This window comes from Amphibalanus amphitrite, unplaced genomic scaffold (assembly GCF_019059575.1).
Source record: "Amphibalanus amphitrite isolate SeventyFive unplaced genomic scaffold, NRLGWU_Aamphi_draft 000858F_arrow, whole genome shotgun sequence".
NCBI classification, from domain to species: Eukaryota; Metazoa; Arthropoda; class Thecostraca; order Balanomorpha; family Balanidae; genus Amphibalanus; species Amphibalanus amphitrite.
In genome coordinates, this window is record NW_024882352.1 from 163,960 (window position 1) to 185,927 (window position 21,968).

The 21,968-nt window shown below is 56.4% G+C and overlaps 2 protein-coding genes across 3 annotated transcripts; both read right to left on the minus strand.

The window, feature by feature from the left end:
- Window positions 1–166: 166 nt before the first annotated feature.
- On the minus strand, window positions 167–6,743 carry LOC122367214 (facilitated trehalose transporter Tret1-like). 2 transcript variants are annotated; one of them, XM_043340126.1, is made up of 5 exons: window positions 6,605–6,743; window positions 6,151–6,280; window positions 3,968–4,660; window positions 2,927–2,963; window positions 167–1,908 (listed from the first exon to the last, which is right to left on the minus strand). In XM_043340126.1, the coding sequence occupies exon 5, from the start codon at window positions 1,844–1,846 to the stop codon at window positions 521–523; it is 1,326 nt and encodes a 441-aa protein (XP_043196061.1). In that variant the 5' UTR covers window positions 1,847–1,908; window positions 2,927–2,963; window positions 3,968–4,660; window positions 6,151–6,280; window positions 6,605–6,743; the 3' UTR covers window positions 167–520. The 2 variants fall into 2 exon arrangements, with proteins under 2 accessions (XP_043196061.1, XP_043196060.1); XM_043340125.1 differs by lacking the exons at window positions 2,927–2,963; window positions 3,968–4,660 and having other exon boundaries at window positions 6,605–6,737.
- An 808-nt stretch (window positions 6,744–7,551) lies between these two features.
- LOC122367217 (mucin-5AC-like) lies at window positions 7,552–21,636 on the minus strand. The gene is made up of 14 exons (XM_043340130.1): window positions 21,534–21,636; window positions 17,975–18,154; window positions 17,154–17,354; window positions 16,796–16,924; window positions 16,114–16,302; window positions 15,456–15,515; window positions 14,985–15,170; window positions 14,516–14,619; window positions 13,426–13,497; window positions 10,165–13,163; window positions 9,775–9,908; window positions 9,464–9,649; window positions 8,341–9,219; window positions 7,552–8,070 (listed from the first exon to the last, which is right to left on the minus strand). Exons 1-14 carry the CDS (start codon window positions 21,628–21,630, stop codon window positions 7,934–7,936), a joined length of 5,553 nt encoding a protein of 1,850 aa, XP_043196065.1. The 5' UTR covers window positions 21,631–21,636; the 3' UTR covers window positions 7,552–7,933.
- Between the last annotated feature and the right edge of the window lie 332 nt (window positions 21,637–21,968).

The following is a 21,968-nucleotide window of genomic DNA, read 5'->3' on the forward strand; positions in this document are numbered from 1 at the left end:
GGTTGAAACTTGAAACACATTCCAAGCGAATTTTGAATTAACATTAGCAGTTAGCACGACAGTTGGTTATGAACTCCTAACTTTTCATGCGTAAAATTAGCATGCGCAAATGCCCTTGTTGTCTACGCTCCCGATAGCGCAACCAATTCACACTCGATACATCATGTAACCGACATTTTCCATTTATTCCACTCGCCGCTCTTGCCACTCTTCAAGCCTACCTAATAATGTTTCAAGGCAGGACTGCCTTTGTATTAAATACGCCACTGCTTTCAGTTTGTGTGTGTTCTAGCTCACAAGCACAACCATGAGACCACCAATAATGCTTATCACGACGTGCATTTCTCCCTCGGCACTTTCCCTAACGTCTAATGATATTGGGTATCGCGGGTGCGGTTGACCGCGGGTATCGTCCCTGTGCCCACTACAGTTGGAACTGTTCGCCGGTGGAACTGTGAGCTGGACCCACCTCCAGTGTGTGTTGAGGCACCACCGGCCCTGCCGGTTGGAGTGGTGGGCTCTAGTTGGCGGCCGGGGTGCGGAACTCGGCCATGCAGGATTCGGTGCGCCGGCGCACCTGCCGCAGCTCCTGCACCTGCTGCCGGTCCAGCTGCAGCGCGTTACGCTGCACCGGCAGCGGCTCGTGGCGCGGACGGACCTCCCGCAGGTCGTCCGCCTTCTTGTCCTGGCTGGCGTCGGTGGGCGGCCGGCGCGCGAACAGCGTCTCCACCTGGTGCAGCTCCAGGCCGCGCGTCTCCGGCAGCAGCAGCGCCGCGAAGGCGGCCAGCGCGGCGCAGCACGCGGCGAACGCCCAGAAGGTGCCGTGCGCGCCCAGCCAGCGCGTCAGGTACGGGAACGCCTGCAGCACGCCGAAGTAGACGGCGCCCCAGACGAGCAGGATGGCGCCGTTAGCCACCGAGCTGACGCTGGCCGGCACCAGCTCCCCCATGGCCATCCAGGTGACGGGGCCGATGCCGAAGTTGGCGGCGGCCATGTAGAGGATGAGGGCGGTGACGGGCACCCAGCCGAGACTGTCGGCCGAGGCCAGCTGGCCGCGCTGCTGCGCCCAGAAGTAGGCCCCCAGCGTGGCCAGGCTGAGCGCCGACATAAGACTGGAGCCGATCAGCAGCGTGCGCCGGCCGAACCGGTCGGCGAACCCGGAGGCCAGCACGTTGGCCGCCAGCCGGGTGACGCCGATGATGACGGCGCACATGTACTCGTCCAGCGAGGTGCCCGCCATCTGGAAAATGGTCACCACGTAGCTGAGCACGGCCAGCATGCCGGACAGGATCTGGAACACGAACAGGCCGGTGACCAGCAGGATGGGCAGCAGCGTCTCGCGGTTTGCCATCTTCCGCAGCACGTCCCGCACGGTCACGCGCTCGCTCTTCTCGGCGCGGCGCGCGGCGGCCTCGATCTCGCGCTCCACTGGGTAGTCGTCGCCCTTGTAGAAGCGTCCGGCCTCGGCGGCCTCGTCAAACTGCAGCTGCGCGGTCAGCCAGCTGGGCGACTCCGGCAGCCAGAGGAAGCCGGCGAAGATCAGCACGTTGGGCAGCACGCCCAGGATGGCGGCCATGTGCGTCCAGTGCACGGCCGAGCCGACGCCGTAGCCGATCAGCACGCCCAGCGAGCAGAGCACCTCGGGCGTGGCCGAGAGCCGGCCCCGCAGCCGCGGCACAGCCACGTCGCAGATGTAGGCCTGGTAGCAGGGCAGCGTGACGGCGTTGAAGAAGCTGACCAGGAGCCTCCCGGCGATGACGAGGCGGATGTCGCTGGCGGCGGCCACCAGGAGCCAGCTGGCGGCCGCCGGCGGGCTGTGCAGCATCATGAGCCGGCGCGGGCCCATGTAGCGCAGCAGCACCGTGCTCAGAGAGCAGCCCAGCACGATGCCGGCCGTGGTGATGGACACTGGGGGACACACGGGCGGGCGTCAGCGCGCAGGCACCGGCGTCCGGGAGGCGGGCCATCTCTGCCCTGGGCGGGGTGGGGACCGCACACTGAGTGCGGTCGGTCTCTGGTGGGACCTTCCGCCTTCTTTCCTTCAGTTTTAGTCGGCTGGGTGAGAGGAGAAGATGTTAGGTGCCGCTTGCTTTAGAGGATGGTGTCTTAGGAGGTGCACTTCATATCTCTAGACCTGTTCAAGCGTGGCGTGGGACTGATGGGAGCAGCTATTGGCGAAAAGGTTGGACCAAGAGACACAGGAAGGCAAAAATAGACGAGAAGTGGGTAAAAATATGGATACTTTTCTCAGAATCGCGGTGCTGCTTAAAACGCTAAACAGGATAGGAATCGAGGGATTCAGCGCTCTCATTTCATGATGAAAGACATTTTTTGCAATAACGGTGTAGCCGGTTTACCTCGCATATGAATGGACACTGGCGAATTGTTGAACATATATTGCGTCGATTTTTTATCACGACATGATATTGACATTGCATCACGGCACACATGAGATCACATTTACACGGCTGAGATGGCTTCGGAAAGATTGAGGATCGATAAGAAATTGCTGAAATCTGTAATATTTATCTTGCGATCTTTTTGCCTTTGACCTATCTTTTGACTTTTAATCATTCACCCTTAAAATTTTGGTTTAATTAGGAAATCAAATATGGTTGCGGTGCATAGGTATCCGTTAATTGACTGCCATCAGCAAATTGGTGGTTTGACGCTGCTGAGCCCTCCGTGGCATTCTCAGCCTTACCCACTGAAAAAGTTCCCTTCCCACAGATGTCTCAGTCATTTCTTTTTACGAGACTTTGTGATTGACAATGGAACCTACCCTCGAACATTTGAGCACATTTACAAATACAGTAACACAACACACACATTACACATTACACATTTTACATTGCAAACAACTGGCGCAAGGCCCAACATGCGATGCTCGCACGAATCTGTGGCCTGCTAAACTAACGCAACTCACAACAGACTTCCGGTGCCGGGCGCCGCTACCGGCTAGGCTGTAAGACAGAGAAAAGCACGCTATGTAACGATGTGCTGCCGGCCGGCACGTGACCGAGAAAAGGCCAACGGAGGGCGGCGGCAGCGCGCCTCCACTGAGCGCGGTGCGGGGCCGACCACCTCGGCAAAACGACTCACACCCTAAATAGCTCCATCAGTCAAGGCATGCAATGACCTGTGTCGATGCAAGGCATGCAATGCATCGTCTAACCTAACTAACACCACGATTGGACGCAATCAATGTGGGAGGCATACGGGTCATATTATGGGATGGGATGTCTGCATGGGTGGTTTTGGGGCAAGTGGGAGGCGTCCTTCTTGTGCATGCACACTTCTCTAACTACCTAGCCTTTCACCTGCAAAGCTATCGCCCCTGTAGAAATGACAACATTGTCTGCACTTCATAATATAATTCATATCTTCCACTTTTTCAGCCGTTTGGCCTCCGTATTTATCAAATTTTAAGAAACATGTTGTCATTCCTACATTTAGAGCGTCAATTAACTAATCCCCATTATTGGATAAACCCTTCCATAAAAGGATACAGGAGTGACATGCCCGACTGCAGTCATTTGGAGAATCAATGACAGATTGAGAAGTAATTTACCACTATACCTACCCATTACCATTCCAAAAGTGCCATCAAGTCTTTCGGCGGGTATGGCGGTAAGTGGTAAACGATAGGTGCTGCAATTCATCAGAGAGACGGCGCTGAAATAGGTACAGCTCAATAAACTGACCTAGTGCATTTTGTCCTGTCGTTTTTGTTTTTCTCAAAACGATTTTGCAAGGCTTATTCGAAAGTGGGTCTCAGCATTAGGTAACCGAACATTGGTATCAGCGAAGCGCTTTGCAAGTGCTTCATTAGTATGATATTGATTACTGTTGCAACATGTTAATTCCAAAACATGCTCGAGAGGAGACGGTTAACTACCGCAGTCGGGCAGACGGTGGGGTTGGAAGCATGCATGGTTCTGTTCCCCTGTCGATGGTAGATACCAGCCTAGGGTGTCGGTGGAGCGCGAGGGAGCGATCCCGCCGGCCGGCCGCCGGTGGTCGCCGCTCGGCCGCCGCTCGCGCTACCGGTGCCCACCGGGGACGGCGGCGGGGCTGGGCCCTCCAGAGTCGCCGGCGCGTCCTCCTTCCTCTCAGCTGGCTGTCGGCGCTGGCAGCGGCCGCGGCTCCGCGTCTTCTGGCCGGCCCCAGCGCTGCAGTCGGCCGACCATCAGCCTCGGAGTCGACCTTCTGGTCGCTCCTAATTCCTTCCGTCTTTGCCACATACTTTGTTCACAGTCAGCGCCTTTTTTGTGTCTACGGATCCCAAGTCTGAATCCTTTCTTTCTGGCAGGAGAGCTAACTAATTGCATAAAAAACTCGGTAATGTGATTGCTCACGGTGGAAATGTGTGACCGTTTATCCAGTGCAGGTACGCCATTGCTAAATAGCTGGTATCAGGGAATACCAATTAGTTAGCAGTGGTTTAATCATGTCCCTGTTGACTGGTGTCCCTCTTGCCCCTATTGATGTCCCGCCCTTGATTCGTGAATCTAAAGGATAGCTGAAGTGACCTAGTATTAGTAACTTTGACTCTGGACCTTGTCTAACGTAGCTGTGAAGTGGGCGAACCCTCTGGCGCCTCTCCTACTAAACTCCAAACACAAACCTTCCCGTTGTCGATTGCTGCACACTTGCTACGCTGTAATACAGAGAAAAGCACGACATGGGTTAACAGGTACGGAGGACCTACGGCCGACCTCGGCAGTCGGTGCGAGACGCACCCGTGGGCCCTCTAGACGGGTGCCCGCTCCGGGTCCCCGCAGCACGTCAAACCCTACGCAGCACTCAGTCAAGGCATGCAATGACCTGTACCGATGCAAGGCATGCAATGCATCGCCTATCCTAGCTAACCCACAAACGACCGATGAAGCGAAGCTAGACTTCGAAGCGGGAACACACCATCGGGTTCGTATAGGTAGTGGTGTTGGACCAGCACGGCTCTGTCGCCTCTGGGGTGACGAGTCCGTTGCTGGTCGCTTCGTAAAAATAGGAAACAGGATCAATTGCTTCGGGGAGGCTCTTACCTTTGAACTGTTTAAAGAATACCTATGTTTATTAAAGGAAGGGTGCCACCTTCCGAAATTTTTGTTCTATGAATCTATTTTACTTATTTGAATTTTTAGACGTGGTTAGCGCGTCCACAATATACAAAAAACCGAAACATTGCATTTAATACATTGGCCAAAAAAAAGATCGTTGTTTATATCACCACTACAACTCAAGGTCGTTTGATGTGGCAGCTAGGACGGCTGGCATATCCTGTTGTCATGGCAACATATCATTCTGCCATTTGCATTGATGGCGCAACTGAGACAAAAAGATGAACAAATAAAAAGGAAGAAGATAACATGATTTGAACTAAGTTGTAGGTAACCAAGTAGGTAACTGTTGGCCATATTTGCCAACAGTTAAAGAACATCAAATAAGTCGAGTAAAGGTTTTTCCTTTACAATGCTTAAGAGATCTATGGAACCCTTCACCCTTCATGCAACTTACTAGAAAAACTTCCCAATTAAAATTTTAAAACTTAAGTGTATACCATAAAGAAAAAATATACCCTTTCAAAATGATAAAACATGCTTCAAAAGTATAACTTTTATACATACCTTTGCTGATTTCATGTTTTATAAAATACCCTTAACACGACGAGGAAATAGTGCTGAAGATTTTTGCCTGCCCGAATGCTGGCAGCAAAACTCGCAAATGATAACTTCACGTGCGGATTCAATGCTGACCGTCTCGAGCATAGGTAAGTGAAGCCGGTTTTTAGGTTCATGTGAGGCTAATCTTGTAAAAACTGCGTTGTGTCCAAAAGGTGGCACCCTTCCTTTAAGCAAGAAATGCTTGCTCATGTCTTTGCTTAATAGAAGAGTCCTTTTGATAAAAAATTGAAGTTACGTGCTTGCAAATTGGGCATCCATAGATAAATTACATGTCAGTAGCTGCTGTTAATGTAGCTTTATTTTTATCTTTTATTTAGTGGCTAACGAAGGTCATCTATCGAGTCGTTTGCGGTGACTACTCTTGACAATTCCGGGGGCGTCGGAGTGTCCCTCTCTCCCCTGAGTGCCGCGGTTGCCGGGAGGGTCCTGGGTGGTGTGGCGCGGCCGCCCCCAGGGGACCACTCACCGAGAAGGCTCTGGTGTTCGGGAGAGACTTCCACCCCGTCCGCCTCCAGCTGCGGCAACAGCACGGCAGAGAAGGCCATCACAATGCCGATCTCGAGCTGCGTGAGACCGGCCAGCAGCGTGCCCACGTACTGAAACGGCAGGAATCATACTGAAACAGCAAGAAATCGTACCGCGCAATGGGCGCAAAATGACCTCGCGGTCGGCGCGCCCCTGACCCCCAACAAACAAACAAACAAATCGTACCGCGGAAACTGCCTGAAATCGTACTGAAACGGCCTGAAATCGTACTGAAACGGCAAGAAATCGAAGTGAAATGGTAGTGAATCGTTGCATCGTACTGAAACGGCAGAGAATCGTAGACCAGAATACCAGGGGGCGTCTTTGCATACTGCAGGGGTTTCAGCCCTGCATTCCCACCTCAGGGGCGGTCGGTCCCCTCACGACTGACCTACCTGGGGCCACTGGCGGAGCTGGATGTTGCCGAGGTAGCCGGCCACGTCGATCACCGTGTGGGCGCTCTTCTCCATGGCTGACTGACTGCTGTGTGGGTCGGGGAGCAGCGGGCGGGGCTGGTCTGGGTCTCGGTGTGCCGCCGGCGCCGCCGGGGGCCGCTATATACCCCCACGGACGGTCGGACGGCGCGTGACACCGCATTGGCATCTGGCGCCGCTCGGAGAAAACAGAGCAGTGGGACCCTCTGAGACCGGGGCTGCTCGGGGAGCTCGGCACAGCTACATCTCTGTGTGTATCTGTGTGCTGTGTAGATGCGGGTAGATACACAGGCCGCAGTAACCCCCAAGACGAGATCAAGGTGTGGACACTGGACGGGGCGGGCAGTCTGCCCCGATGTTGACCGTTGACCTCGGTTTATTAATCGTGTCTGTGACTGATACCTACCTTAAAAGACTGACCGGATTTGCATGCTTTTGGCTATGTTATCTCCTATTTTATAACGAATCTCATTTTCAATCTTGAATAGCCTTTAGCCAGTAGCCAGGGGCGAAGCGAAAACTCAATTTTGAGAGGAACCCACAGAACATTTTATTTTGATACCCACGGCGGGATGGTGCTATTTTCCAATTACTTGACGTCGATGGGGTGGGGGACGACATTTTCGCCCGCCTCTTTTCCCTTCTAAACGACTGTTCTCCGCGCTTAGCGTGGCGACTACGGCATTTGTTGATTATTTTGTGGCGGTACCTATTGGATAGATAATTTCTACTTTTGTTGGCATTCCATGAAATAGGGACATATGGAGAACATAGAGAGGCAGAGAGGGGGAGATAAAAGCCGTGAATTGGTGTTCGTATTACACTTGTAACCGCAAAACAGTGGATAAAAAATAAGAGATGGCGCCCATGACCTCCACACTCTTGCTTGGAGGCCACCAAAGTCAGAGGGTGTTTATAAAACTTGTATTTAAAATCACTGTCACTATGAAGTGCTTCTCATGTCTGTTAAAACAGCTCTCTAATGCCCGGCAGTCACTCGGCCAACCCTCGGTTGGCGGACTGACGCGTACAGACGCCAGTGCCTCTGAGACCAGAACAACACACGACCATAGACCGATCTCACAATAATGCCCGGAATGCATGGCTCAGTTCCCCTCCCTCCCGGCTGGAGCTTATGCATCTGGTTTCTGACGTCGTAAACCTCGGATCCCGTCCGTCTTCAGACGCGATTCCGGCTCCGGCTCGGCTCCATCCACAACGACTCTTGCTCCGCTCCGCTCCCGCTCCAGTCTCGCTGACCATGTTCTCCCGTTCCGCTCCCGCGGCTACTCAGCAGCCGGTGGGGCGGCAGGTCACTCCCGTGGAGGTACACCGGCACTCGGTGCACTTGTCCGATAGTTCAGCGACCACCGTGTTCAGTCGGTACATGCGGCCGAAGATGTTACACCCGGACAGCTTCAGCGCACCTGGCGGGGCAGACACAGGGGTCAGCTGTTGGGTACCGTGGGTGGTGGGGACGATATGACAGTGAGATTGTTTTTGTGTGGGACATGACTTCAGAAATGGAACTCTGTTTCAAGTGCTGTTTAAGTTTGGAAAGTTGGCGATCAGTACTTCTACGAACATAGACCTTTGTATGATCTCACGCACGCATGAAGTCATGTGATGCATGCCTGTGATGCTGGCAAGACGATTTCCTGTTCTCCTGTGAAGTTTCCCTAAGAAGTTTCACTTACCGAACAGGGAGAACGGGTCGCCTCCCGTGGCGAGATCGTTGGTCTCCTCGATGGGCGGCGGAGTCGGCCTCTTTGTCGGCCGCGGCAGCGGAGGCCTCTTCACGCGCTCCTCCGGCGGCGGCAGCGGCTCCTTGGTCGTCGTCGTCGGCGGCGGCGGCCTCCTGGTGACCCTCTCGGTGGTCGGCGGGGTCCGTCTGGTGGTTGGTGTCTCCGGGGCGGGTGTCTCGGTGACCCGCTGGGTGGACGGCGGAGGCGGCTGGGTGGTGACCGGCGGGGCCGTGGTCGGCGGCGGCGGGGTAGTCTCCGGCGCCGGGCGCGGCCTCGGCCGGGGCCGCGGTCGCGGTCGGTACCGGGTGCGGTCGGGCCGACCGAACAGGGGCAGGATCGGCCGCCGGGACGGCTTGTCGCCGACCAGCGGCGCCGTGTCGCCCGCCGGCAGCGCGGCCGCCGGCCCGCCGCCGCGCGTGAAGGCCAGGCTGTCGAGCGCCGTCTCCGGCCGGCTCGACTCGGTGGTGGTGCTGCTGGCAGAGGCCAGGGCGTCCGCCAGCCGCGCCGGCTTCGGCCGGATGCGGCGCCGGCCCGGCGGCAGCAGCGGCGGAGCCGCCGTGGTAGCGAACACGTACCTTCTTGTCGTAAACACTGAGTCGCTGGTGGTGAACACCGGATCCCTGGTAGCGAACACCGGGTCCCGGGTGGTGATCACAGGTTCTCTTGTCGTAGCCACGGGCTCTCTTGTAGTGAACACCGGCTTCCTGGTAGTAATCACGGGCTTCGTAGTAGGAAACACGGGCTCCCTGGTGGTAGGCACTGGAGGAACGGCGCCCGCCAGCTCTCCCACCGGGCCGAGAGCTTCATCCACCGACTCCGTCACCTCCTCAGCTGTGGAACGTCGATGAGTGGAATGGTGTGAATGGACGGAACGATACAAGACAAGCTAACTCAACCTGAGTGAAAATTAACGGCACTGTCGTTATTTCAGTCGCCAATCATTGCAGTTCAGGAATTTCACTGAACAAATGCAGCATAAACAAGACTAAGCCGCTCTGTTTGACAGTCAGTGACCCTATCGATCCTCTCCCGCCCTGAGCACCGAGCCTTCGATGCCCCCTCAGCGCTCACTCACCACAGATGATCTGCGGGCAGCAGAAGCCGCGCCGTGTCCTCGCTCGGCAGCCGGCGGGCACCGGCGGACACTCTGTGTTTTGGCAGAGCACCCGTCCGCGGTAGCAGCGACAGGTGCGGCAGGGCTGCTCGGGCCGGTACACCAGCTCTCCGTGCCGGTACAGCCGCTCCTCCACGCGGCACCAGTCTGGGAAGGCGCCGAGAGCGACTGGTCAGTCGTTGGGTGAAAACAGTTTGTGCTACATAGCGGTGTAGTTGGTCCCTGTCCGGTTCCCTCCATTGCCTGGCGATGTGGTTGGTCCTGTCCCTCACCTGGCGGCGCGCGGGTGTCCTGCTGAGCTGGCGGGTCGGCGGCAGTCAGACCGAACCGGCTGCTCAGACTCTCCGCCGACAGCTCCTCGGGGTAGCGGTTCACCACGGCGTCCGCCGCCACGAACGGGATGATCCTGGGGAGACCGGCGGATACAGACGGTCAGCGCTACGGCGCAAACGTTTGTCTGGGACGTAACTCAAGACCCTTGTCGATGCGGTATAAGCAAAGCGTGTGCGCTTGTGAAATCTCAAACACGCTAGCAGGCTGAGTCAGTTTGCCAGAGCTTGCTAGGATGGATGTCATTAGGGGACTCGCAAGAGTTCAAGGTATGCATCTGTAACATATACCAGGCGGCAGTAATTTTCATTTGAGGTTTGGGCATTGCTCACCTGAGGTTGGGTAGTGCTGGCGGCAGCTCGTGTTCCTCGAACTCGGTGTTTTGCAGCACGTCCAGAGCCAGCCGCTCCTTAGGCGTTGTTGGCACCGGCCGAAGGGTGGTGGTTGGTGCTGTCCGCGGGGTCGTGCTAGGTGCCGGTCGGGGTGATTTGGTTGGCACGTGAGCTGAAGATGTAGCCGGCGCCGCCTCAGTGTTCGCTACGGGCCTCCCTGGAGGTGCAACCTCAGCCTCCGGGAGGGATTCCTTGCCATCCGTCTCAGTGCGCCGAATGGGACTCTGTTCTGATCCGGGCTCCGCAGAGACCGGGGAAGAACTGTGGTGGCCCGTCCCCTCGTGACCTGACCCTGTCAGCGGTTGCTCCGAGTGTTCAGAGCCGGTCGTCTCTGACGAGGTTCCTGCTAACGGCGACTGAGTGGGTCGGACCGTCGGTACCGGCACGGGTGTGGGTGCCAGGGTGGTCCGCAGAGGTGCCCTCGGCGGGATCCGGGTGGGGAGGCTGGAGACGGGCCGCCGCCCGGTGAGCAGGTCCAGGATCGAGAGGAAGCCGAGCGGCCGCAGCGGCCGCCGGGTGGTGGTGCTTGAGGTCGGGGGCGTGGTCGGCTCCGTGGAGGGCTCGTTGGCTTCTGACGGGTCAGACGGGACGCTGTCGTCGCCGGTGTCGCTACCCTCGGTCATACCGCCCGCGTCGCTGTTTTCCCTGGTTTTGATATTCTGGTCGGGCATTTCCGGCCCAGCAGCTTCTGAGGCTGTGCTTGTCTCGGCAGTATCTTCGGGTTGAAGTTGTTCTTGTTCACCTTTAGCATCAGGGTTTGACTCGGGAGCTCCTTCAACTGCCCCAGCAGGGCCGGTGTCTCCCTCAGTAGCAGACGCAGACTGAGACTCGACCACTGTATCGGGCGGAACGTCGGCGTCGGGTGTCAGTTCCGTCGTCTCGGGGTCCATCGCTGACTGGGATGTCGGCTCTGCTGGTGTTTTGGTCTCTTGTTCAGCCTTATCCTGGTGTTCTGATGAGGATTCTGACTCTGGCTCAGATGCTGGCTTTGATTTTGTTTCTTCGCCCGTTTCTGAAGATGATCCAGATTCGGTTACATCCTTTGGTTCCGATCCTGACTTCACTTCAGACTTCATCTCCGCTTCCAATTGAGAACTAGACTCAGTCATGGGCTTTGATTGTGACTCTGGTTCAGGCATTTTATCTACTTTCGTTTCGAGTGTAGTATCTGTTCTTGACTCCAATGTTGGCGTGAACTCAGGACCTGACTCAAGATCAGGTACTGGCTCTGACTTCGACCCCAATGTAGCCTCGGTCTTGGACTTTGAGTCGGCCTTTGACTCTGACTGTGATGCAAGGGCAGGCTCCGGTTCTTTCTCAGGTATGAGCTTCGGCGCAGACTGGAGCTCTGGCTCAGCGTTGGCCGTAGTCGTCTCTGCCTCAGGCTTCGGTTCTGAGTTGAATTCGGATTCTGGGCTAGATGATGGCTCTGATTCTGACTCGGGTTCTGGATTCGGTTCATGCTCATCATCGGGGTCGTATTCTGATTTGGAATCGGACACATGATCCTGATCTGGTTGAGCTGCAGGTTCTGTTTCAGGCTCTGGTTCAGGTTCCGATGCTGGTTCTGGTTCAGGTTCCGATGCTGGTTCTGGTTCAGGCTCGGACGTGGCCTCTGGTTCAGTTTCCGCCAGATTTCCTGGTTCAGACTCCAAGGCAGGCTCGGACTCAGGCTCTGGCTCGTGCTCGGACGCAGACTCTGGTTCAGCGCCTTTATGAACTTCTTGCATCACTTTTTCGCTAGTATCGTTTGCCTCGATCTTCGCTTCGCCGCCCTTTACAAAAGGGTGCTTCTCCGCCTTAATTTCCATATGCTCCTCGGGCATCAATTTTTCTTCTACAAGTATTTGCTCCTGCGCGATCTTGCCATCGGAAACAGATGAAGAATGATGTTCTGCTTCATCCTGCTCTGCGCCGCTACCCTCAACATCGTCTGTCGCTGCAGAGACTGCTTTCTCTGCCGAGCTGAGGGTGACCGGCAGCATCTCGTCAGAGTCCGCCGGACCGACCTCTGGGTCGTCGAAGGCCGTCCCCTCCAACATCTGACTGCCCGTCTCTGGCGCCGCCGCCTGCCCCGGCAGTGACTCGGATCCCGGCTCGTCCACGATCGTCTGCACCGCAGACTGGCGGGACTCGATCTCACTCAGCACCGCCTTCATGATGTTGGTGACGGTCAGCTCGGGCCGCGGCGGACCGGCCAGTCCGGAGCCCTCCACGTCGTCCTCCTGCTGCGCGGCCGCCAGCGCGTCCTCGATCCGCCGCTCGTCCTCCGAGTCAGCCAGGATGGGGATCACGTGCCCGGAGAACCCGGCGAACGCCCCGGTCATCATTACCGGCCCGCCGAGCGGCGCCACCGCCGGTGCCGGGTCAGCGGCTACGTCCTCAGCGGAAAGGGTAAGGGCGGAGGGCGCGTCCTCCGCTGGGGCCGGGTCGGCGGGCGCGTCTTCAATGGCAGGGGTAGGGTTGGCGTGTAAGTCCTCCGCCGCCAGGCTCTCGACGTCAGTCGCCTCACCAGAGCCCTCCTCCACGTCCACCATATCGCCTGCCGCGGTCTTCTCTGCTTCAGTTTCTCCAGAGACGGCAAGTGTACTCTTGTCTAAGATCGTCTCGTCAGCCGGTGCGGCGTGTCCGGCGCCATCCTGTTGACCCGTCGGTGCCGCCGTCTCAGCCGCCGGCAGCTCGTCGACACGCAGCTGTCGTCGCCGACTGGCGATCTCGTTACCGGAGAGGACCAGGTCCCTGGCGGTGAGGAGGCCGGTGTCGTGCCGGTCGAACCAGGGCGGCAGCCGCTGGCCGCCCGACACCTTGAGGCCGGGGCTCTTTACACTGAGACGGAAGGTGACGGGCGCCGACCACTGCGGGGCTGGGGCCCGGGCCGGGGCCGGGCGCACCGAGCCGTAGTCGACGGCGACCACCGAGCCCACCCCGACCGCCTCCTCCTGTGGGGAAGGAGAATAGCTGCCGTCAGTCAGGGTATGACGGCTTCACTTAGTCCGGCCGGTGTTAGGAACAGGGCCAGATAAATGTATGGAAGCAGCATTGTAACAACCACCTGGTGATTCAAATTGCTATTAGCACACTGAAACATATATGAAGCAGGATGCCTCGCAAATTGATGTACCAAGTTGTCATTTAATATAAACTGACAGGTTTGATACGGACGTTGGATGCAGATTGTTTACGGCGTGTCACAGAACTCACCGCCGGTGCTGGGTTCGCTGAGCGAGCGAAACTGACCGGACGACCTGTGTCGGGCTCCTCAGTTTCCACCGCCTGCAGACACAGGGGCACGGGTCAGCGTCCGTAGTTCCCGGGGAATCAGGCACACAGGGACACAAGACTTGTGACTAGGGAGGAAGGCCGTCTATCCTAAATATTGGTTAGCTGTAGATTCTGCGGCTGTTTTTACACACACACCACATGTACCGTATACAGATACAGAGGTAAATGAACTCATACTCGTAGGTTCATTGTGTAGGGTTGCATGCTTATTCTCCGTCTTGTCGGAAACCTATATTTTGATTATTTCAAAGCGTGGCTCATTCGCTGTTGATGTTGACGGTCTGTGTCGTCGTGGCAGCTCGCCAGGTGAACAAAGGCCCGGCTACTGCGCACCGGGGCCGGTGTTTTCGTCAGGCGACCTGCGCCTGATCAGAGGGATGTCGCTGTCCCCACGCCGTGACTCGGCATCCCGCTCAATGGCAACACCAAATAAATCCGGATATTTCCGGCTGGGCTGGTCGCTGCGGGCCCGGCCGGCCGCGGTCAATGTTTTCTGGGACTGGCTCGGAGGTCAGGTATGATCTCGGAGACTGTGGCGCGATTACAATTCATCCTGCCCGGTAACGGGGTGCGGATGGAAAAATACTCCACCCTGTACGGGCGCCGGAGGCTATGCCTCAGCACACGGGCCATGTTACGTCATGAATTGACAGGGGCTCCAGCCCAGAATGGACTGTCCTTATCAATAAATGTCCGCTGTTCTTGGTAAGTAACGACTGATCACGGAGCAGCTCCCCGTAAAAAAACGGTATTGTTTCCTTCGCTCTCTGACATTGTTTCCTGGCAATCTACATCACACTGGTGTGAGTGACACTGCTCTTATTCTTAATTACCATTACTGATTACTTAAAAAAAAACTTTTGATCTTGATCAATTTTAAGTGCATAAGCTATCAGCACAAGAGCTCACAGACTTCGCAACACCGCGATTAGCACTGGGTCAATCATTTCACCCCCTCCCCTTCCAACGAAATTTGGTTGTGTCGGGGCATGAGTCCTCCAATTCCTACCTGTGCCAGTGAATCGGTGACGTCTTCGTCTTCTATATCCTCATCCAAGTCCTCCTGATCCAGGGTCGTGCGGGCCACCAGACCGGCGTCAGGCAGGCTGGCCGCTGGAAATAGACGAAAAACGTTCAGTTTTACATCATCAATACGGAGAGCGTTTGTTCTCTTCCAAGCCAGGCTTGGAGCAATCAGTTCCTCTATCATTAGAACACGGTGGTAACAAAATAGAATATTCAAATGAGTTATCACCAAGAGTTCTGCTTTTGCTTAAATTGTGAGCTCATTAAATCAACATGGACTTCAAGGCCCGCCCGCTATTCCCGATCCGGGCATTGCGGCACAGTCTGACTCTAGGCGCCGACGTGCCTGCCATCTAGTGGCGGAATAATAACCTACCAGCCGGCCCACGCCGCACACCGCGCGCTAGTGAGCGGGCCGCTGTGGTCTTTGCCAGCCGTCAGGCGCTACTCACAGCAGTTGTAGGAGACGGGGCAGCACTTTCCGGGCTCCATGATGGGCGCGCAGCCCTCCAGAGCCGGCGAGCACTGGACGGGGGCGCAGCGGACGTGGCCACGGAGACAGAAACAGGAGCGGCACGGCCGGGCCAGGTCCGTCACCCGAGAGCCCTCCGGGTACGTCCGGCCGCGCATGGTGCAGTCTGAGAATGGAGGGGAGGGGGCGTTATTGGAATCAACTGATCCATGTCGATTAACTGAAAAGAGATGAGGCCAAAAAACAACTCCGTGACGTTGATCTTATAGGTCGCTCCATACGGACAGAATGAATAGGTGGCAGCCGTAAACATTACTCATACATTGCATATTTTTCGAATTCCATAACATTTAGAAAATAGAATGGACGAAAAGGTTTGTCTTCTTTTATTTTATTTGTCCTCTTTTACTAAACTGCTCCAGTTCAGCTGGAATGTGAACACATCCATTACCTCGCGATGGTTTCTCGGTGGTGGTGGTTGTGGTGGTGGTTGTAGTCGTAGTAGCCGACTCTGAAAAAATATAGGAACGTGGTGTTCATCAATGCCAAACAACTTTCATCGGGCTTATAACCCCACCCAACTAGATACGGATTGGTTGACGGTGACGGGCAAATTCGTCTGCTGAATAAGAAATTGACCATGGCCGCGCCAAGTGCTTCCACTATTATTCTACTGTAAGGACTAGTTTTTTATCTCCAAATTTTTAGCCAGTATCTTTTTCCACATTCGATATCTTTTCGTTCTACTTCCGTTCGCATTGAACATACAGGTAAGTGCTAAAATCAGGTTGCTGGTACGATATTAGTAGCGCTGATGAGGTTTTAATATGATTACTGGTTAGTTTAAGCATACAAGCAATGCCAGACACGAGATTTGTGTACATATTTACACCAAAGATCACATGCGTACGTCGTCAACGTAGTTTGTTGCGAAGTATGCTATTCGTGTGTCATATACTATAGACATAATGCACAAGTTGCATCCAGCAATGCACAAAAACTACGTTCCTTATCGGCCATCCCGGCTGTTTGTGAGCCATATTTTGCCGCTGTCCGCCTGTCTGTCAGCTCAGGTCAGGTCAGGTCAGACTGGGTCACTCCCTCCTTACTGCAGTCGTAGTCGGTGGGGCAGCAGGTGCCCAGCGCCCGGTACCGGGGCCGGCAGCCCTCCTCCCGCAGCGTGCAGCGCGGCTGGACGCAGCGCTGCCGGCCGCGGATACAGAAGCAGTACTGACACCGCGACGAGGTCAGCATCGCCGAGCCGTCGGCGTACACAGTACCGGCCACCGTGCAGCTGCCTGTCGTACGGGCCCAGTACGGTCAGATGGACGGACCCACACAGAGGACCCGGCGGATCCAGGGACACCGCAGCGAGCCCCGCGGACCCAGCGGGACTGTTAGGTGGCGCCACCGGAGCCGGCTGCTGCAGCGCCACTGAGGTTGGCATTTGGCCGGTCGCCGGGATGGGATAGGGGAACCGGCATCCATCGCCGGCTGTCGCTGGGACAGGCCTCACTGTACAAGGATGCGACGCGAATGTTAACGATGCAGTCTATAAACAACGTTAGTGGCGAATTACACACAGAGCACAGTTTTACATCTGTGAGGGTTGAGACATGCAGGGAAGACAAACAATGCCGGACATTCCAACAAAAACAGCGTGTTAGCATGGGCTTAGCTTGGAACATCATGCCATTAGCATTATGCTACACCTTGGTGACGTTATGAGTAAGTGCTTTCTGTTCAGCCGAGTCAGTTAGTTGAGCCCGGCGGTGGGTGTGCCGCTCTCACCATCTCCGCCCTGGAGGTCCGCTAGCCCGGTGGAGTTGCCCAGCTGGAGCTTGGCGGCCAGATCCGCCACCTCTGCCGACGGCAGGTCGTCCCGCCGCTGGTCTCGGCGCACGGTGTTGATGTCGTGGTCTGGGACGGAAGGGTGAGGCGGGTGTGATGGTCGATATGCTAGATGAAGCTAGCTTCTCAACGTTTTTTTATGACGAACACCCATTCTGAAATATATTTCTGAAGTTCTGCAGCATCTAGTTTTTCACCCGGATCACAACCTGTAAAGCACCGGCTCTTCGTTCATGGGCGATGCATAAGGTTGAAGATACGATAAACCTAAATAGCTGTGAGCGGCAGACTGACTCACCGCAGATGAGCTCTGAGCAGCAGCGGCCGTTCCTGGTCACCAGGAAACAGCCGGCCGGCGGTGGCACTGGGTACGTGGGACACACGCGCAGGTGGCACGTGATGGTCAGAGAGACCGGGTGGCACGTGCAGTTGAGACACGGCTCCGTCGACTTGATACTGGCGCCGGGGGCGTGCAGCTGACCGCCGTACGTGCAGCCGGCTGGGGGCGCGGGCAGAGGGGCGGTCAGGGCACAGCAGCAGCCGCGCGCCCCTTCCCCTCTCCTCACCTCCCCACACCCTCCATCGAGAGCGGCCGGCCCTTTGAACAGTTCTCCGGACCACCCTCCCATTTGTTTGCTGCTCTGGAGTGGTGGGTCGCTGGCCATTAGGGTGGATCGTGGACCGGTCGGTGACGGTTTTATGGGCCTTGAGACGGGCCGACGGCCCATCAGCCGACCGGCCTTCTCACTGGCCGGGATGGGACAGAGCAGCACCCGTTTCGGGAGACAAGATCAGCTGGGGGCCCGGCCCCAACACACGGTCAGCTGGGGCTCGAAACACCGAAAAACGGGGCCAGTCCGACAGGACCTCAAGACTATGCGCTGGGTGGCGCCTAAAAGTAGCCCATCACACGTCGTCACACAGCTAAACTTCCCTGCTAGGAAGACCGGATAGCTGAAGCAAACAGTTCCGTACAATCCTTTCTTAAAGTACTCGGCATTATGCCACATTCTAACTGGTTTGCACATCGACGTAAGAGAAGCCGGTTCCTGACTAATTATGGTGCTGGTCTAAGGAGCAAAACCCTAACCAACTTTGAACGCTGCGAGCTGTTTTCACCTTTCCGCCTGGTGAGCAGCGCTGCCAGGTTTGAGGAGCGGTCACTCTCCTCGGATTCGTCCACATCCCCGTCCGCCTGGTCCACTAGCTCGTCCACGGCTTCATCAGTCGCGGAGCTGATTACCACAGAGTCGGCAGGGTCGGCGGCCGCCTCCACGGTGACATTGGTCACCTCCCCACCTGGGGTCGGGAAGATAGCATCACGTCATTCATTGTGTATTTTAGCGTGGGAGGGGGCGCGTCGTGTGGGCGCTGTGACTAGGATGACCCGGTACTTTTCCGATGAATGAGTGCCACCCGGCGGGGACCGGTCACGCTCCATTCATAGCGGAACGCTCGCCCACTCGACTGAGATCGGCCGGTGGTGGACGGTGGAGGGAGGGGGAGGGAGTTGCGCGGTGGAGGCTTGTGTCTGGCGTTGGACGACGGTATGTGAGATGGGCTTGCCGGTTGAGAGTCAAACGTTAGGAGGGTGCGTGTTTGGTTTGATGGGCGTGATATAGTACATACACGCATGGAGTACGTAGCATGTGTCTGAAATTGTACGGCCACGGTGCGATGCAGTCAAGTTGTACGGACTTCCACCCAATCGCTCCCCTTTCTGAACAAGTCTGAAACGAGTTGGTACGCTGCCCTTCTGCTATGACAGAGCTCACCCAATGTGCACCAGGGAGGTCCAGGGCGAGGCCAGGGGTGAGATGATGAGCTACCTACTTATTAGCTGTCTGCTGCACCGCAGTCTACACTGCTGTCCACGGTAGTAATTTCATCTGCAGCGATGATCCAGTCGCTCGGACGAGCTGCAACAAGCAGCTAATGTTCCTTCATCCGACCCAGTTGCTGGAACTTAGTTCGCTTAACAGCTGATGATTGTATGGTTTCGAATACCTATTCGGTAAAATTTATCACAATTACCAGATAATTGGCATGGGCCGTTAGGGCGTTTAACGCACATCGTAAATTTCATAAACACCCGGGGAGACTAACTTCATGGAAATGAAGTGCAACCTGTCGACACTCGCCAGCTTTTTGCAGAGAAGCCCGCTGTAGTAATTGCCAGAACTTCCTGGCCTCCGACGCAAAGTGATCGGCCCTATCAGTTTACGTCTGCGCTGCCCCGGCTCCCTGGAGCCCTCCCTCGGCCGAGGCGGCGCACACGGTCTGTTTGCAGGTCGTTCCTTTGTCCGCCCCGGGTGGGCGTTTTTCCCATGGACGGCCAGCCAAGGTCAGTGATGCGGTGGGCCAGGCGGGCGCCTCCCCTCCCGCTGGAGGAAGACGCGCCCGGCGCCGCCTCCCCCGCGCCGCTCCCCGCCTCCCCCGCGCCGCTCCCCGCCGACCGCGCGCCCTCCCCGCCGCCGACTGCCGGCCCACAGCACACACCCTACCCACAGGACCGCCGCGCGCCGCGGAGGTGCCGAGTCCACCGCCCACCCGCCGAGTGTTTTTGTCCGACAATGTAAAATAGGGCAATATTTTTAGGGCGGCCTCTCAATAGGAGGCACCGTTTCCCGAGAAAACAAGCGAGGTAGCTTCATTGATATTCCGTCTCGCTACCCACCCAGCGTCAGCTGGACACCGAAATGCTGACTTTTGTGGTCTCATAGCCTTTTTTGGTCTCGCTGGATGTGTACCAAGTGTGTTGCCGAGCATGCTTTTTTTGCAGATAAGTAGGAAGATAAGTTCCAGATAAGTCACTGTCCTAGAAAATCAATGGTAAGGACAGCGCACTGTCCATAGTTCTTCTCATTCAGTCGCACATCAGTGAACCTCCTTTTTGCTGCCTAGTGACGTGGTACCGGTCAGAGCCAGCCGTTCACTATGGCGCGGTATATACCGGTCAGAGTCAGCGTTCGCTAGTTATGCACGCTGCCGGTAATCCAGGAGGCTGTGGGGCCGGCAGAGCGACACGCCGACGGCCGACCGGTCGCGGCGGTGACCCCGGCAGTGCGACACCGTCTGGCCCGCTGAGCAGGACCTGTGGACGGCCCCCGACCGCCGGCCGACGGTCTAGCTCGACAGTGAGCGGCCGACCGGCACATATCATAACTCATGAGACAAACAATTCCACTGACTGGGCTCAACAAGAGCGATACAACACGGCTGAGTGAGTTTGACGATAACGACACCGTGTATCACTGGTGGCCACCAAAAACTAACAGCAGCAGACCACTAATGACAGGGTTTGGTCTCTCACTGCCACTAAACATCCCTCGAGTGTACTCGAGTGGCCGTAACGACCGAGCTGACAATGGTCAATGGCGCTCGAGTGTCATCTGAAGCTACTGGCTCTGTACGCTGAGAGCCCTCAATGACTGGCAGTTTTATAATGGCCCGCCGCTGCTCGTAAGATGCTCTCCTGACGGGTCCGCTTTGTCCGCGGTAATTGTGACACTGTGGGTGTCTGAGCGCGGCTCACAGCTGTTGGGTCTGGTCAGGTGCTGGAGATAGCCTCCGATCGGGACGGGGCGCGGCAGATGGCCCACGGCCCGCAGCCATCCGCCAGTCATCCCGTTCCCAGCATCCTCGGCCGTGTCGCCTCGTACGGCTGTTGACTCTTCAGGAAACGCACTGTCATCTATCCCCAGTCAATGACTTCCCATCCATTGGTTGTACATTGAGTGTATTCCTGCGTGATAAACTCGATAATGTCGCCTGTTTTTCCGACACGACCCAACGTTATCAACGTTTTCGACGAGTCAAGTTTTCATTCATTTGTGATTAAATCAGTATCTGAGCCCAATGCTTCGACGTTGAACGATTTAAATGCCTTTCAGCCATTGAATACCCAATTCAGGGAAACCACCTTATGAATATTTGCACACACTGATGGTAACATTTTATGAGCTTCATCAGGCCGGCTGGATGATTCTCATGAAATGCAAGTATCCTGATGCAACTATCTGTTGAAAGCCAATATTTCTTGTACGTAACACAAATGCTGGAGACTGCAACAGCGCACACCTCAGTAGCACATGGAAACTAGAGACTGCAGGGCGACACAAGAAGGCATTCCTATTGGATGGAATTTAAACTGACCACTTGTCACAAGTGACTTGTAACATTTTACTGTTGAAAGGTAGGAAATAAGTCGGTGATTATTTTCTCGGAGATCTCGGAATACACTTACGAATGAAATTTTATGCGCGTCATTATTACGCCAGCCTTTCCTCACGCTTTCCACGTGTTGATCGCCGATCCCACCTAGATCCACGATACGATTAGATAACAGAAAATGAATGGTTACTGCGTGAGATGAGTGAGATGAGTGCCAACTCTATCCAAACACTCTGCATCAGATTATCAGCACACGGGGGCCGGGGGAGGCGGGGCTGGCCAGTGACCTATCCGAGGTGCGCTCAGTCTTGTCGGTACATCGGTGGCAGTCTGTGCGTGCCGCGCGTACTGTGGGGTGCCCATCGAGCCGGAGACAACGGCACGCCATTAGCATGATCGGCGGCGCGTGTTTCTGCGGGGCGCCCACCTCTGAGTCGCGGTCATCGCCCCCTGAGCGGCCGGGTCAGCCGGGGGCCCGGAGGCTCACTGCCGGCTCTCCACTCACCTGTCTGCGCCGAGAGGACGGGCCCGGGCCGGCCGGCCAGCACGGCCACCCCGGCCCACAGCAGCGCGAGCAGCCGCAGCGCTCCCGGTGCGGCCATGACCGCCGCTGCAGCACAGGTGCCGGCCGCGGCGACCGACGGCGCTGGTCAGCCCGCGCCGCCGCCGGCCGGCACTCAGCGCAGCCGGCCGCCGCCGCCGGCAGGGCTGAGACACCGCGCCGAGACCGGCCGCAGCTGCACTGAATCCGCGCCGTCGGCCGGAGAGCGTTACCCCTCGGAGACGATTCAGATTGGCACGGGATGCGGCGGAAGTGCCGGCCAACTCTCAGCCAGAGGCCGCCTCTTCGGGATGACCCACCCGGTAACTGCGAATGGCTGGTCAGAGCGAGCCGCTGTTGTATCATCTCAATACAATCTCCATCAGAGAGATCGGGCTG